This window comes from Leguminivora glycinivorella, chromosome 4, assembly GCF_023078275.1.
Source record: "Leguminivora glycinivorella isolate SPB_JAAS2020 chromosome 4, LegGlyc_1.1, whole genome shotgun sequence".
Classification (NCBI taxonomy): domain Eukaryota; kingdom Metazoa; phylum Arthropoda; class Insecta; order Lepidoptera; family Tortricidae; genus Leguminivora; species Leguminivora glycinivorella.
This window is the reverse complement of record NC_062974.1, coordinates 15,339,361-15,356,904: the sequence shown is the minus strand read 5'-3', so window position 1 is coordinate 15,356,904 and position 17,544 is coordinate 15,339,361. Positions and strand designations below refer to the sequence as shown.

The window sequence follows — 17,544 nt, the reverse complement described above, 5'->3', positions numbered from 1 at the left end:
GATACGACTTTAGCATTTAAGAAAAAAAAAGGGCACCGTTCAAGACATTTAATAAAACGCTGACTGGAACGCACCCAACAACACAATACAATAACTTTTTAACAAAAAATAAAACCGCCTTCAAAAATAAGCGCGTTACAAAACACTGAGAAACTAAAAAGCAAAAAATAATAAACCTTTGAATTCAGATTTCTTATCGGATTGCAATAATCTAAACATCCAAATTATAAACAAATCAATTACTTTTGTAGTCGGTACCAGACCTGTTCATCGCCTTGCTATTCCTGTTTGCACCACCCAACCATACGCAGGCTGGTACCGACTCCAAAAATAATTGAGGTGTTTATAATTTGGATGTTTAGATTATTGCAATCCGATAAGAAATCTGAATTCAAAGGTTTATTATTTTTTGCTTTTTAGTTTCTCAGTGTTTTGTAACGCGCTTATTTTTGAAGGCGGTTTTATTTTTTGTTAAAAAGTTAATTTATTTGTTGATTTTTAGTGGTTCCTATTGATATTTTATGTATCAGTCTGAATATATGTACAGTAGTGAAAGAATAGGAGTTCCCTCGATTTCTCCAAGATCCCATCATCAGACCCCGACTTGGTGCCAATGGGACCATCTCGGGGTTATACCTGATCGAATGAAAAAAAAATTTTGAAAATCGGTCCATGATTCTCGGAGATATCGAATAACATACATACAAAAAAAAAATAAAAAAAAAAAAAAAAAAAAACATTCAGTCGAATTGAGAACCTCCTCCTTTTTTGAAGTCGGTTAAAAAGGTGCGCAATCCAAATTTTTCGTAGGAGGTAGAATTGATTGAACGGTTTGCGGATTTTTTACCCGAGATTGAATTTCTTGCTGTTTTCTACTTGATGACATCATCATCATTATCGACATATGTAGAGAGGTATTCCACGAGAAATAAGCGAGGTATCGAGCGTAGGAGCCTTTATTAATTCCTACCTGCATATTAGTATGACAAACGCATCATCGAAATACAGCCTCACATAGCGAAATAAAATTATAGGCACCTAAGTACTGTAGGTACTGACTGGACAAATAAAATGTTTCTTATGAAAGGATCGTACGTGGGATAAATACTATAAATTTAAAACTCGGACAAAAATTGTGTCTCCAAATTTATTTTCAAATAACAAAACCTTTGTAATTTAGTTCCCAGGTGTGCGGCATGAAGCTACACACTCTGTAAAAGCTTGAACAACTTCTGAACATACAAGTGGCTGATGCGGATTTTCTTCGTAACATTGCATGATCTGCAAATTCACGCAAAACTTTTTATTTATCCTAGTCTTTATAAAATAACATTTATATTACATTTCCCGTGCATGTTAGCAAGTGCTAAATACCGATTGAACATCTATATATATCGAGGTATTCGAGGTAGACAGTAAATCTAAGTAGGTAATAAAGTTGTACTTACTTTTAGCCGGCAGTCCAAGCAAGGTTTTACTTTCTTAATTTTCTCGATCGTTAAAGTAGGACGAGGTTCGTAGTATTTTTTTGCGTGTTCAACTGTTTTTTCATATTCTGATTCAACAATTTTGTTAATTAATTGGTGCTCCTTTTTGAGTGCTTCAAGTCTCTGATTCCAATATTCGTTATCCCCTCCTTCTTGAATACTTTTTAATTCATCTTTAACGTTTAACTCACTATCCTTTTCCTGTAAAAGGTTACCGGCGTTATATAACATAGGTAAGTAATTAAATATTTACTTTCAAGTTACGGCAAAACCCAAAATGAAAAGCAAGTAGCGGGGTTTGTTGACTCTATCGCTCGAATATGCAGTCAAACTCCTGCCTAGAAGTGGTAACAGGATATAGCTCACACACTATATAATTATTATGTATTGCTTTCCCATCACGGAAGGGTGTAAAGACTATTTGAGAGTTAATGGAATCTAAAATGACCTGGTCTATTTTGATGAAAGTGATGGACTAAATACTGGGCTATGGATAAAAAACCGGACGCCTGCCTAATAAAACGGTAATTGCTTATTATTAGCCATCCCTCACTTGTACTTTAGCCAATCGGGGTCTTTTTTTACTTGTATCTCTATCACTAGAATAGCGTTAGACCGTAACGCGTAAGAGCAACAGAAGTGACGCACAAATAAGCAGCAGTCGTAGTAGGTATAGTATATATAGGTAATGAGTTATATTCTGCTCCATACGCCGTGTCTTGCATGAGCGACGCCGTCGCGCGACCGTCGCCGTCGCGTCTCATCGCATCGTCTACTTCCATATCGATAAGGTTTGATTTCGTATGCGTCGCATCGCCGTCGCGCGACCATCGCGCGACCGTCGCCCACGCAAACCACGGCGATAGTCCTGAAGCCTACGAGGTCGACTGCAAGACAGTAGTACGAATGGAGTTCTTGAGGTCTTGCAATTCCGAGATTGGAAATGATGGGTAGTTATGTCGATGTAATTGTAAGTCTAGCTTATCATGTCAAACTTATACGCAACTTACGATAGATTCTATACGTAGGACATCATCAACATCATCATCCATAGAATTTTGAATGTTTAGTGCTGGCGTCTCTGCTAGTTCATTGTCAAAACTAATTCGTCGCGTATCTACACTACTAACAATTCCCATGGCGGAACCAGTAATGAACTGGGGATAACAAAAGTTATAAAAAGTTACTCCAATGATTATAAAATTTTGTTCAGTTTATGGCTTATGTCGCATTATGTCAATTGAATGTTTTATCTTCAATAATTTTCAAACATAAAGTATTAAACAAACTCTTTTCAGAACTCTTTTAATTTTCATAACTATAAGCACTATATAGTGTAAGGTTTTATGATTTTTAGTGATAAATTTAACATTAAAAGTAGCTGCACTGACTATTCTGGTGACGTCACGTCCGACAGGTGTGGAGTGACGCGGCGCGGGGCATTCTTGGCCGGACGGTGAAACCGAACGGACGCGTTTATTAATTAGTAAATTAGTTGAGTTTTGTATTCGAATAAGTGATCGTTAAGTGCTAAAACGTGAAATATATATTGTTCTAAAAGTAAAAGTGTTGGTTATTTTCCGAGGTTGGTTACATTTCAGCCAGTGGGATTACGAAATTCCGTAAGTATACGCTCACATATAGAATTATTTTGTTATTTAACTTGTAAATTGGGTACGAGTCTTAGATAGGTTAGCTTGTTTGGTGTTAAACTTGTATACGCAATAATCGCATTTGTTTAGAACCTAATGCATGTGAGATAAACTACGGGATTTATGGCGTGACACCGAAATTTCTCGTAAACCACGCGATTGTTTTTGACATTTTGAGTTACACTGCCCACGTGGCGTTATTTAAACTGCTAATAGATTTAAAAAAAAACAAGCTTACCTCAAGATCTAGATATACCCACATGAAAATTGCTACAGTTAAAGTAAAAAAAAAAGTGTGTTTTGCCTGGTGGAACATGATGCCAGAGGCCCATGTAGGGTTACAAAGGGAATCAAAATTATCGTTATTTTTGCTCTACGACGCACCGTTTACGAGATATGTACAATTATGTGTAAACTACCCTCTATCTACCTAGCCGAAGTACTAATACACGTACGACGAGTTTCAGATAATGAATGATGACGATGGGAAGCGCCGGAGCTTAGTGACTCCAGGACGCGATCGCTCCCGATCGAGACGCAGTGATACGAGTACGCGACACAGGAGCCGCAGCCGCAGCCACAGTCGCCGCTTGAGGGAGCGAGAGCGGGCGCTGAAGAGGGAGCGAGAGCGTATTCGGGACATGGAGAAGGAGCTACAGAAAGAAAGGGACGCCGAGCGCCGCTCACGGAGGAGCGAACGCGCTTCATCGTCGAGGTCGAGCCGCGAGCGACGCGACCGCAGCCGACCGCCGAGAGCCGGGGTCAGCCGCGAACCGCGCAGCCGCAGCCGAGAGCTGCGCCCCAGAGCAACGCGTGACCGGGCAGGAAGGGACTCTACGAGCATCGATCGACGTCATAAAAGGTCATGTAGTCCTTCATTTTCTTCCAATGATATTGCTAAAATAGTTAAATCTATTAAAGACGTCTTCTCATCTCAACCGACAACACAAAGCCAAATTCCGGTTAATAGAAATATTGATTATAAAAACATTATTCCCGAGTTTAACCCATCCGAAAAAAATCAAAGAATTGATGTGTGGTTAAAGAAAGTTAATGAGTGCGCTAAAGTTTACGGTTGGGACGAGAAGACAGTTATTCATTTTGCCATGCAGAAATTAACTGGGTTGGCTAAGACTTGGTTTGAGAGCCTCAATACGATTTTATTCTCTTGGGATGAATGGCAAACTAAATTAGTTAACGCATTTCCATCTGAACAAAATTACGGTCAATTGCTTGAAGACATGTTGAAACGTAGAAGTAAATATCAAGAATCTATCGAGGTTTACTTCTACGAAAAGTTAGCCCTGCTTAACCAATGCGAAATAACGGGTAGGAGGGCAGTCGATTGCCTCATTCATGGTATTGGCGACAGAACTATGCGATCTAGTGCTTTAGCGTTACGATGTGAGGAACCGGATCAGCTACTTAAATTTCTTTTAAGCAGTAATAAAGAAACATTCGTAAATTTTCAGTCGTCAAAAGATAAAAATGTGTCTGGGAGTGATGATAAGACGTCTAATAAAGCCGGTCCAAAAGTAAACCCTAACATATTTTGTTATAACTGCAAGGAGAAGGGGCATATTTATTCTCGCTGCCCTAAGCCTTTGGTTAAATGTAACACGTGCCAAAAGATCGGACACAAACCGGAAATGTGTAGACTCAAGTCAGACTCTGGGTCGACAAAGGCTGACACTGCTCCCAGAGTTATGCGCATATATGGGTCTAACCCGTCCGATAAATTTAGAAAATTGGTGCAAGTTAATGGTGAGACAATGGGAGCCTTTGTCGATCTAGGAAGCGAAGTCACTTTAATACAAGAATCTAGTTTCTCACGTCTGGGGCTTTCTCATGATTGCATATCTACCACAATGATAGGATTCGGTGATAAGCTGGTTCAGTCTTTAGGATCAGTGGAATTGACAGTATCAATCGACGGCGTTACCGCTAACGTTTTATGTAGGGTAGTTAATGATAGTCTACTTGAGAAATCTATGCTCATAGGTCAGACTTACTCTGAACAATCACATATCGTGGTATACAAAGATGCAAATAAGTTGCAATTTTTACATATAGGTACAGAGCTCCCTAATGTACAGGAGAATGTCGACGAGAAGTTAGAGACAGTGAAAATTGTAGCTCGTAATAGGATATACGGGGTAGCCAGCGTGAGAGCCGCTACCGGGACGGTGTTTAGTGGTAACGTAGTAGTAAATACTAAGGTGGTAGGGAAACCCCAAGATCAATACATAGTTTGTGGCGGGATTTATGAAGTGAAACAAGGTAACCTGTTTGTGATGGTTATGCCTTGTGCCACATCTTGTGACTTACAGGAAAATTTTATATTCGCACGAGCAGAACGTGTACAAGCAGTGTATAGGCTGTCGGATTTAGGTACAACAGTAAATCAGAACGAAGACGAAATCGCTATAGGACAAACATCGTCATCACGATTGGATGAAAAACAAATTCATCTAGGCAAAAACGTTACTGAAGAGGATAAAAACAAGCTTTTTAGACTTCTAAGCCGTTATGAAGATTGTTTTGCTTTCGATTTAGCTAGCCTAGGTTGCACGAATGTGACCGAAATGAAAATAGAGCTAAATAGCGAGCGACCAGTCGTATACAGACCTTACAGATTATCACATCATGAGCGCGAGAAGGTCCGGGCGATGATAGATGATATGTTAAAATCTGGTATAATTAGGGAGTCCGTGTCTAATTACGCTAGCCCCATTATACTTGTCCGGAAGAAAGATGGCGGAGTTCGACTTTGCGTCGATTATCGATTGCTAAATTCCATAACCGTAAAGGAACGCTATCCAATACCGGTAATTGAGGACGAGATCGCTCGTCTGGCCGGCCAGTCATGGTTCATCACATTGGATTTGATGTCCGGATACTATCAGGTACCTATTTCAGAAGGCAGTAAACACCTGACGGCGTTTGTCACTCCGGATGGCCAGTACGAATATAACCGTATGCCCTTCGGCCTGGCAAACGCGCCAGCGGTATTCCAACGCATGATGAACCGTGTTCTGGGACCGGCCCGATTTGACAAAGCTACCGTTTATATTGATGACCTGTTAATCTTTGGCAAGACCTCCGCGGAATGTTTACATAGACTAGAAGAGGTCCTGGCGTCGCTAAAAACAGCTAATCTAAAGCTTAACTTATCTAAATGTAGCTTTTTGCAAAATGAGATTAATTACCTAGGTTTTGAAATAAGTTCAGCGGGCATGCGGCCCGGAAAAGCAAAAATTCAGTGTGTGGTCGATTTCCCAAAGCCCGAAAATGTACATAATGCTAGACAATTTCTTGGACTTGTGAGTTATTTTAGAAAATTCATACAAGGTTTTGCCCAATTTGCTCAACCTATAACAAAATTACTTAAAAAGAATACTGAGTGGGAATGGGGAACCGATCAAGAAGAATCGTTTAGAAAATTAAAAGAGAAATTAGTTGAAAGACCAGTCCTAGCTATTTATGACCCTAATGCGGAGACGGAACTGCACACGGATGCGAGTAGGTTAGGCGTCGGCGGAATACTCTTGCAGCGACCCACGGGAAGTGGAGGTTCGTTTCATCCGGTGGCGTATTACAGCCGCCAGACTACCCCGGAGGAAAGGAACTTCCACTCCTATGAGTTAGAGACGTTAGCTGTGATATGTTCTTTAAAAAAGCTAAGAGTGTACCTATTAGGCAAACCGTTCAAAATAGTCACCGATTGTAGTGCTCTCCGCTCCACTTTTGAAAAACGTGATCTTATACCAAGAATTGCCAGGTGGTGGTTAGCACTGCAGGAATTTCAATGCACGGTGGAATATAGGGCAGGCACCAAAATGGCACATGTTGACGCGTTATCTAGAAATCCGATTGCCGATGTAGAGACCGAGTGCCCCGAACAATACCCCTCTGTCATGACAATCTGCGATGATGATTGGCTTCTTACGTTACAAATGGGTGATTCGGAACTATGCCGCATACGTGACATTATTAGTAGCGATCTAGACCCCAAAGGCGTAGAGTACATCAGATCAAATTACGTTTTGCGCGACAACAAAATATTTCGATGCATAGGTGGGGATAAGGATTGTCTGAGATGGGTGGTTCCGAAGGGCGCAAGGTGGCAGGTATGCAAGCGAAACCATGACGATATAGGTCACGTAGGTTTCGAAAAAACAGTGGATAGGATTAAAAGAAATTACTGGTTTGCGAAAATGAAAAGGTTCATAAAAAAATATGTAGGAGCATGCATTGAGTGCGCTTATGCCAAGAAGGGTTCCAATTCCAAGGAAGGCCTGTTGCATCCCATAGAAAAAATCGAAAAACCATTCCATACGCTGCATATTGACCACCTTGGGCCCTTCGTGAAGTCTAAGACGGGTCACACGCATATATTAACTATTGTAGATGCATTTACGAAGTTTCTATTTATAAAACCCGTTAAAAACACAAAGACTCAAAACGTAGTAAAGGTATTGCAAGACATATTTGATACTTTCCGAGTACCCGACCGAATCGTTAGCGATCGTGGCTCATGCTTCACTTCTAACGCATTCAGAAGGTTTTGTTTAGACCGAGGCATCAAACATGTGTTGAACGCCGTGGCCAGCCCGAGAGCTAACGGCCAAGTCGAGCGATACAACAGAACTATCCTCGACTCGCTGACAGCTCAAGGTCTGGGAACGGACGAGAAAGAATGGGACAAGGAGTTAGGGAAAATTCAGTGGGGACTGAATAATACAGTGCAAAAAACGATCGGTAGGGCTCCAGCTGAAGTCATGTTTGGTGTTGAAATGGCAAGCGAATATAATCCTGTATTGAATCAAGTTACAGAGGAATCCCAGAATAAACTATCGCTAGCGTCTATTCGTAGGGAGGTTAAAGATAGGACTGATAAGGTTCAGGAGGCTCAAAAGGCACGTTACGATCAGGGCAGACGTCCTGCGCGTAATTACAAAAATGGCGATTTAGTAAAAATTACTAAGGTCGCATTCCAAAATAATGGCAAGAGTACAAAACTGATGCCTTCATACGAGGGCCCGTTTAAAGTAATTAAAGTACTAGGTAACGATCGTTATAAGGTGGCCCCAATTGCTGGATATGAAGGGATGAAAAAAAAACGAAAGACTACAGTAGCTGCGGACAGAATGCGTCCGTGGATCCACATAGCTGCATTAGAAATTGATAATGACAACGAAAGTGATAATGACGTTTCATATATAGAAGAGATAGATGATTCTGACAACTAGCTATCGCAAGTGTATTTTTGTTTTCTCGTTTCAGGTCAAGTGCTAGAAGACGCGGAAATGGTGGGCGTGCTTAGCTTGGCCTGGAACGAGACTTATGATTTTGGATATATGCTGGATGGCATATTTGGTTACAAGGATATTTGGTTACATGGTTACAAGGATATTTGGTTATATGGTTACAAGGATATTTGGTTACATGGTTACAAGGATATTTGGTTATAAGATTATAAAGATAATTGGTTATAAGGTTACAAGGAAATTTGGATACACTGATAATTGGTTATAAGGCTATAAGGGTATTTTACTGAAAGGTTATAAGGACAAATGGTTGTAAGATTTTTCTATAGTGATAAAGTTAATTGACTGCATGGTTTCTTGGCTACATAGTTAAATGATGAAGAATTAATTATCGTTATAAATATCGCTATTTGGCGAAAAGACACAATGGTAAACAATGTAAATAATGATTTGAATACACACATGTTATATCTAGTTGTAGATTACGAGTATGCTGGTCACGACGACGCGTAAATATAATAACATAATACTATCCACGACGTTAAGACTCAATCACGCGTCCTCGTGAATGACATGATCTATGAGACACAAAAACATGAATATCGATTAAATTCATATTATGGTTATAGATGTAAATAAGATAACAACAAAACGGTTGCATTATATAATACTCCAGTACCACTTTTAGTTAGATACGATTGCATATGTTTGTCTTTGTATATACTTAGAATAGAAAATATATCAGGTCCAGAATGTCCCTGGCCGCCGCGCCGAGTGTAAGGTTTTGGTTTCACCCGATACGTGCCTGGGGACATGCACGTCATCAGGATGGTCGAGTGTAAGGTTTTATGATTTTTAGTGATAAATTTAACATTAAAAGTAGCTGCACTGACTATTCTGGTGACGTCACGTCCGACAGGTGTGGAGTGACGCGGCGCGGGGCATTCTTGGCCGGACGGTGAAACCGAACGGACGCGTTTATTAATTAGTAAATTAGTTGAGTTTTGTATTCGAATAAGTGATCGTTAAGTGCTAAAACGTGAAATATATATTGTTCTAAAAGTAAAAGTGTTGGTTATTTTCCGAGGTTGGTTACAATAGGGTACAACCACGAATAACTTTTTTCGCGGCAACTATTTTGTCTCTGTCTCTCACATCCAGTATGGACTAGTATGAATGAGAGTGCGCATATTCTTTAGTGCCCACGACAGGAAGACGCGTAAAAAATTGTGAACATCGCTTTTCGTAGTATCCTCAGGATCGAGTTACGAAAAAAGACTCACAAAGTAAGTAACTGCTCTTTATATATTATATATGTTATGGACCAAGTGATAAATCGGGCACTATACATAATGCCCGGGCATTATGAATAATGCCCACTGTGAGTGGGCAGTTTGATAATAACTATTCAAATAATTAAATTGCCCGAGCATTATACATAATGCCCATCCTCTGTTGGGTTGTATACACTTATCTTTTTCACAATCATAATCACAGATTACTAATATGTAGCTATCATAACAATTTACTAAATAAAGACAAGTGCGTTTTTAAACGGGTCTTGAATATGAGATTAACTTTATTGAAACTTGACAGTGACAGACAGATGACAGTGACAATGACAACACGAAAGGCACGATCAGGGGCAGGAAACTTAGAAGAGGCCCCTTTTTGCATAGAAAGTGGCGACATCGTGTAAGTTTTTGTACCAAAATTTCTTAAGTTGGTACTTTCAACAATAGCTACTAGATGGCGGGGTCACTAAAATACGTTTCTATATGAAATATTCCATTTCAAGCACAGAACATTTAATGTTATTTTGTAACAAAGATTTTTATTGAAAAATTATTTTTTTACTGAGAAGTTAAATATCAGTATTTTAGAATTATCATTATTAACATTTATTACTTATTACAAACAATGTCCGAATATGCCCAACGTAAAACGAAACGTTGGGAAAAATGGCGTTACAAGTCATATTATTTTCAATTCAAATTCGAAATTGTGTAATGCGTCTGAACTTGTGAATTTTTAATTGTTAAGTGTTTTACTGTTATTTCCTTCTTTGTTACCTGCTATTTGTTTTATTTGTTACTGTTGAAGTTTTCCGTTTGTTTGCTAGTATTGTTTTTATTGTTAATTTCTTGTTCAAAATGAGTGAACCCGGCAGAAGAAAACGGTATTGCATTTTCGGCTGTGCGGATTTGGGTAAGTAAAGTAGTTTTTGATACATTTCCCATTAGTTTTTGATTTGACATTCCCATTTGCGTGGTATTTATTTCTTCATATTTATTGCGCTGTGGCCTGTTGGCGCATACACTGTTGTTTCGTGAAACTGGGTTCCTAAGAGTTAGGCAGTTATTTATTCTTAATGCAGTTACTAGAGTTCACAAACACATAAATAAACCAGAATTTTTTGACCACATCATGAATAGACGCAGATACAGAGTTCCAGTACCCACTGTCCACTCGACATTCGCTCAACGTTCTGGTTATCACATTCACCCATTTGTATACAATGCAGTTAGCAAAGTTTGCAATATAAAAGGTTGTACCTTGAGGATTGTCAAATCTAAAGAAGTGGTTTGCTACCCTATCCTACAATGACACAGAAGACATTTTAACCCGGTCTTATGCTTAGATCTAAGAATGGCTTAACTTTAATTTACTCGCACCTATAGCCTCACATACACACACACATACACACACACTCATACACACATCATTATCTTTTTTAATTTCAAATTATTATGTAATCAATTTTAATTATCTCCATGTTATTGTATCACACGGTGGGCTGCAAGATACAGGCCTAGCCTAGTTTGCAGTCCACCGGACAATGCCTATGTTCATGTATAACTTTGTGTTTTTTAAATTAATAAATTTAACTCAACTTTACTTTACTTTACACTTGGCCTATGCGTTTTGGGTATTTCTAATTTTTTTATAAGATTAAACAAGACGGTTTACCACCACGGTATCCAAGTTAAAATACTACTACAGGTTAAATGTGCTATGAAAAGAAGCGGTGCGCTAATTTGATTCAAATGTTATTATATGTTGCAGGTGTACCCATGCACGGTTTTCCTCATCCGGAAAAAAAAGCCGAGTTATTTGCTATTTGGCTGTCAATTGCTGGAAATAAACTGAAGGAGACTGACCCTTGGAAAATATATAAAAATAAAAATATTTGTGACCATAACTAGCAAGCCACCACCGCTTAATTTATAAAGCTGTGCCATCTGTGAATTTTGAAGGTGGGTAAATAATTATACACCGTATTTTTATTTAATTCCGTTAACTTTGGCATATAGTTAGGTCCATAATAGGAAACAGAATAGCATGGTTAGTTTTTTTATTTCGTAACTTTTTTGAAAAATCCCATACACCTGCGATAGATGTTACATCAATTGCTGTTAAGAAACGGGATCTGTGTGTTTGATATGCGATTGTCATGACATAGTTTTGACACTTACTTAGTGTGAGTTAATTGTAAAGCCCGTTTCTCAACAGCAATCGAAGTTAACATCTATCGCAGGTGTATGGTTTTTTTTAATACGAATTTAACAAATCTAACTTTGCCATTCTGTTTCCTATAATGGACCTAAATATATGCCGAAGTTAACGGAATTCAATAAAAACACGGTGTATAGTGCTGTGCTATGTATACATTTAAAAGTATTTTTTAACAAATAAGAAATCAAACTTATAATAAACAAAGTTTCTAACTATACACCTATTAGATTTAACAGTTAGGGCCTAGTAAGTTAAAAATGTTAAAATTCACAATAAAGTGAAAAGTATAAAATATTTTAATTGAGGGTGAGAAATGGCAACAAAGTTTAAGATTTGCGGAACAAGTTGATCTGCCCATATATAAATAAATAAATAATAAATCTGGGGGACACCTTACGCAGATCAACCTAGCCCCAAACTAATTAAAGCCTGTACTATAGGTACTAAGCGACAATATACATCCTTATATAGATAAATACATACTTATACATAGAAGACACCCATGACTCAGGAACAAATATCTGTATTCATCATACAAATAAACGCCCATACCGAATCAACCCAGGACCGCCGCTTTCAGGCACTACCAACTGTGCCAGACCGGTTGTCAAGTTTTTGATAAGATTTCTTGAATGCTAAAAAAATGAGAATATAGTGCACATGCACATACACTAGGGGAGCTGGAGTATTCCAACAATACTATTATCTTACCTACATAGAAGACACCCATGACTCAGGAACAAATATCTGTATTCATCATACAAATAAACGCCCATACCGGGAATCGAACCCAGGACCGCCGCTTTCAGGCACTACCAACTGTGCCAGACCGGTTGTCAAGTTTTTGATAAGATTTCTTGAATGCTAAAAAAATGAGAATATAGTGCACATGCACATACACTAGGGGAGCTGGAGTATTCCAACAATACTATTATCTTACCTTTATTGATCAGTTTTACTACTTTGTTTTTCAGGTGTATTCATATCACCATGTTCCATAAACATAGAACACAATTACTGCCTGCCAAATATTGGAATAAAAGAAAATTTGTTACAACAAAATAATGAAGGTAATAATAGTTATTTGTTTTACAAGGAGGCCAAGTTGGTTTGGTACTTAACCAGGCCCAATATTGATTTAAAAAATAAAAATTTTAAACTTTTAACAGTTCTCCACTAGCATTCGTCAGTTAGTTGTGTGAAATCTTTAATAGTTATTTGTTTTACAAGGGGCAAAGTTGTGCCTTGATACCCTCGCAACGCTCAAGATTCCACTTTTTGAACCACTCGCTTCGCTCGCGGATTCAATATTGGAATCTTTCGCTTGCTCGAGTATCAATATTGGCACGTGCGGTTAAACAAACTTTGTCACCGAGTGAAACACAACATTTTTCACCACACCAACACGTACAAAATACTGACTATATTAATTTATTTTCAGATATAAGTGAGCGTCTTCATCCAGCCGAACTTCCTTCTTCATCTAAAACCACTTTGGACATTGGTAATTATGTACTTTTTTTTAAACTTGCTATTATAACACTTACCTGTGGCATATTTCACAACAGTGACAATTGTCGCCCGACATCATTGCCTGGTCAAACAAGAAATAGGCACATAATTATCAGTGTCAATGTCGATGCGATAGTACTCTTTATTACTTATACTGTGCTTCGGTGCTATAAATACTCTAGATAAGTTTAAAAAAATAAACATCAGTTGGGGTGTCTAAGGTTTTGAGTGATACAGGAAACACGGTGTAGGTATAGATAAATACTTACATAGAAAATATCTATGACTCGGGAACAAATATGTGTCATACTTTCTAGCGGTGACATGGTATCGTATGGAATCCAAAATTACATAAAAAAATGTACGAAAATTGTACTAAATTGTACGCTAATTTAAAAAAAATGCGCATTTACAAGAAAACAATGATCAATATGTCACCGCTATAGCGCATACTTTCTGGCGGGCGCTATTTATTTCATATAATATATTATATTATATCTATATCGATTTATATCTATTATGTTTATCTTACTTCGTTGGTTGAAAACCCCAAAACTTCCGTAAACAAAACTTATGATAAGTTTTTCATAGGTGCAAATGGAACCATCAGTCGCTGACTAAAGATTTACGTAAGGCGGCCTAAATGAAATCCATCAATTTATTCATAATGTATGATTCAAAATTATCATTCTATCAGCCAGCAGACATCAAGTTAAAATTTGTATGAAATTACTTTGCACTCTTGTGGATAAAACGCAATTTTGCTATCTGTTTTCGAAGCATCAAATGAGCCTTTACAATCTCGTCTATAAATATCTATACATTTCGAAACTTATTACTTGGGAAGAACGCAGGTCAAAATTGAATAAAGGTAATATATTTACCTTATGTAGCTTACCGTACCAGTTGGAGTGGTGAAATTTCTTGTAAATACGTGAAGTTCATTTTTTAAGTTTGTCGTGTAATTTAGAACAATTCTCGTACATATTTTCTGATTTACAAGAAAGTTGAAAACTGGACTGTTCCATAGTGAAATAGATGGCGCCCGCCAGAGGTGCGCCTCTCTAGCGGTGATATTGATTATTATTTTCTTGTAAATGCGTGTAGTACTTTTTTTTTAATTAGCGTACAATTTAGTACAATTCGTACATTTTTTTGATGTAACTTTGGATTCCATATTCCATACGATACCATGTCACCGCTAGAAAGTATGACACACAAATATCTGTGTTCATCACACAAATAATGCCTTTTATTGGGATTCGAACCCAGGGTCGGATAATGTGATAACGGCCTTAGGGTCATTACACACCAGACCGGTCGTCATATGGGGTCGTAGCCAAAATGTTCAAAACGGAACCCATATAGTTTCATCATGTCTGCCTGTCCATATGTCATTGAATTACTAATTTTGATAGCAAGTAATTTTTTCCTAATTCGTATTAATAACTGCAGGTCATAAATCATCACAGTTCCTGCACAAGGAAAGTAAATCTGCACAAAAGGAAATCAGAAGTTTAAAGAACAAGTTGAGGAAGTCAGTGAAACAGGCAGGACATTATAAAGCAAGACTCGCCACGGTTTCTAAACTGTTACATGGATCTGATGATATGGAAAGATTTACAAAAAATATGAGCCGATCAGGCCGCATTTTTACGGGCATGCAATACCGCCAAGCATCAAAAAAACCAAAAGGAAGAAGATACAACATGGAAGAAAAAGTATTGGCGCTATCCATTTTCAAGAAAAGCCCTAAATGCTATAATTTATTGTATAAATATTTTAAATTACCATCAGCAAAATCATTGAAAAACTTGTTGTGCGACATAAAAATACTGCCAGGTATTAACAATTGCATTTTCGAAAAATTAAAAGAAACTGTTGATGAACTCATTGAAGAAGACCGATTGTGCACTTTAATGTTCGATGAAATGTCACTGACACCTCATGTTCAATATAACCCTGGAACAGATGAACTGAAAGGTTTTGTAAGCCACGATGATAAATTAAAAATCGCCAACCATGCAATGGTTTTCATGGTAAAAGGTATAAAAAAGAATTTCAAACAACCTGTGGCATACTATTTCACACAAAGTCTGAAAACGATTGAATTAAAGGCGATTATAAAAGATGTTCTCAAGGCTATACACAAAACTGGCCTTAAAGTGATATGCACTGTGTGTGATCAAGGGGCAACGAACGTGAGCGCTATAAACAGTCTCGTTAATGACACTAGAGAAATTTATCTAAAGGCAGGAAAACAATGGCGGGAGGAATGTTTCGAAGTCGACGGAGCCAAAATTATTCCACTTTACGATGTCCCCCATCTTATCAAAGGATTACGAAATAATCTGTTAAACAAAGATATGCAGTATAAAGATGCAAGCCAAAATGATAAAATTATGAAATGGGAGTTCTTCGAACAGCTTTATGAAGCTGATAAAACACGCGGAGAGCTTAGGTAAGTCAGCAGTCAATTCAACATTTTTTATTTAATTCGCAATTTTTTTTATATACTACGTCGGCGGCAAACAAGCATACGGCCCGCCTGATGGAAAGCGGTCACCGTAACCTATGGACGCCTGCAACTCAAACAGTGTCACATGCGCTTTGCCACCCCATTAGAAACCTGTATGTTTGCTGTGTTAAGTACACAGCAAAAGGGAATGTACATACATACATACATACAATCACGCCTGTATCCCATAAAGTGGTAGGCAGAGCACATGAAACTACTAAAGCTTCAGTGCCACTCTTGGCAAATAAGGAGTTGAAAGAAAACGAAACTGTGACATTGCAGTGACAGGTTGCCAGCCCCTCCTACACCACAATTTACCCCATATCCCACAGTCGCCTTCTACGACACCCACGGGAAAAAAGGGGGTGGTGACCTCACTTAGTGTACATATCAGTGTTCTTGCTGAAATGTAATGTTATTTTAGCACTCTTGTATTAATTTTGTTCCTTGTCTATTAACATTATTTTCATCTATTTTCAGGAGCCTTCACAAACTAACAGAGCAACACATAAACATTAATAAAATCAAAAAGATGAGAGTGAAGATGGCTGCCCAGATTTTTAGTCATAGCGTGGCTACAACAACAGACCATTTCGTTGCCAGAGGACTCTTGCCCGAGGAATGTCGACAGTTAATAACTCCTGTTCTCTTGATTGACAAGCTATTCGATAGCTTGAATGCTGGTACCTTTCATGTGCCAAATGGCAAATTATATCGAGGAGCTGTGCGCAAAACATCAGAGCACCATGAACTGTGGCGAAAGGCAATAACTTTTTTTAAAAATACTAAATTTTTATCAAAAAAGAAGATAGGAAACAAAATTAGACTCGTCGAAACAAATATTCCTAGTACAAAAAATTTAATTAAAACTATCGAGGGAATGCAAGCCATCTGGAAAATTCTTAGCCAAAAATATTCTCTAGATAGCATGTTAACAAGAAATTTTAATCAAGACCCGGTCGAAAACTTTTTTGGAAATATTAGAAGCTTGGGAGTACGAAACAATTCGCCAACATGCACTATTTTTGAAGGTTCATTTAAATCTCTGCTCTTAAATAACTTTAGTTCCCAACAGGCAGTCAACGCGAATTGCGAAGAAGATTTCAATTCATACTTGCAAACTTTAGATTTTTTTTTGGACGAAAATAAAAAAAAAGAAAGTTTAAAAAAACAGAACGATATGCAAATAAACGAAAAACTTATGGAAACATTAACATCAGAGTCGACAAACAATGCCAATTCGTCTACGCAGGCGCGATATGTTTGTGGCTGGGTCCTAACTAAATGTTTAAAAAAAATTATAAAACAATGTTCTCTATGTCGAAACTCTTTGCTCGCAATAAACAAAAATGGAAAAGGCACTCTCATGCAGGCTAGAGAATATACCAACAAGAATTGGCTTTGCTATCCATCGGATGCATTATACAATAGTTTTAGAGAAATACAGGACATAACAGTCACATATTTAAAAACAAATTTGACAAAAAATAATATAAAAGAAAATATAATGAATTTAACAGATTCTTTTGTCGCCTTTCCTTCGAATTGTGGAGAGCATCATGATTCATTTAAACATTTTTTCACTAAAA

General features: G+C 37.8%; 1 protein-coding gene across 1 annotated transcript; it reads right to left on the bottom strand.

Annotated features, from left to right (window-relative positions):
- Window positions 1-1,149: 1,149 nt before the first annotated feature.
- LOC125225860 (MICOS complex subunit MIC19-like) lies at window positions 1,150-2,690 on the bottom strand. The gene is made up of 3 exons (XM_048129734.1): window positions 2,498-2,690; window positions 1,449-1,688; window positions 1,150-1,281 (listed from the first exon to the last, which is right to left on the bottom strand). Exons 1-3 carry the CDS (start codon window positions 2,624-2,626, stop codon window positions 1,177-1,179), a joined length of 474 nt encoding a protein of 157 aa, XP_047985691.1. The 5' UTR covers window positions 2,627-2,690; the 3' UTR covers window positions 1,150-1,176.
- Between the last annotated feature and the right edge of the window lie 14,854 nt (window positions 2,691-17,544).

Coding starts and splice junctions, on each gene's coding strand:
- LOC125225860 (XM_048129734.1), bottom strand. CDS start 2,626: ATGGGAATTGTTAGTAGTGTAGATACGCGACGAATTAGTTTTGACAAT. Junction 1,689..2,497: donor TCCTACGTATAGAATCTATC/GTAAGTTGCGTA, acceptor AACCTTTTACAG/GAAAAGGATAGTGAGTTAAA. Junction 1,282..1,448: donor GCTTGGACTGCCGGCTAAAA/GTAAGTACAACT, acceptor GTGAATTTGCAG/ATCATGCAATGTTACGAAGA.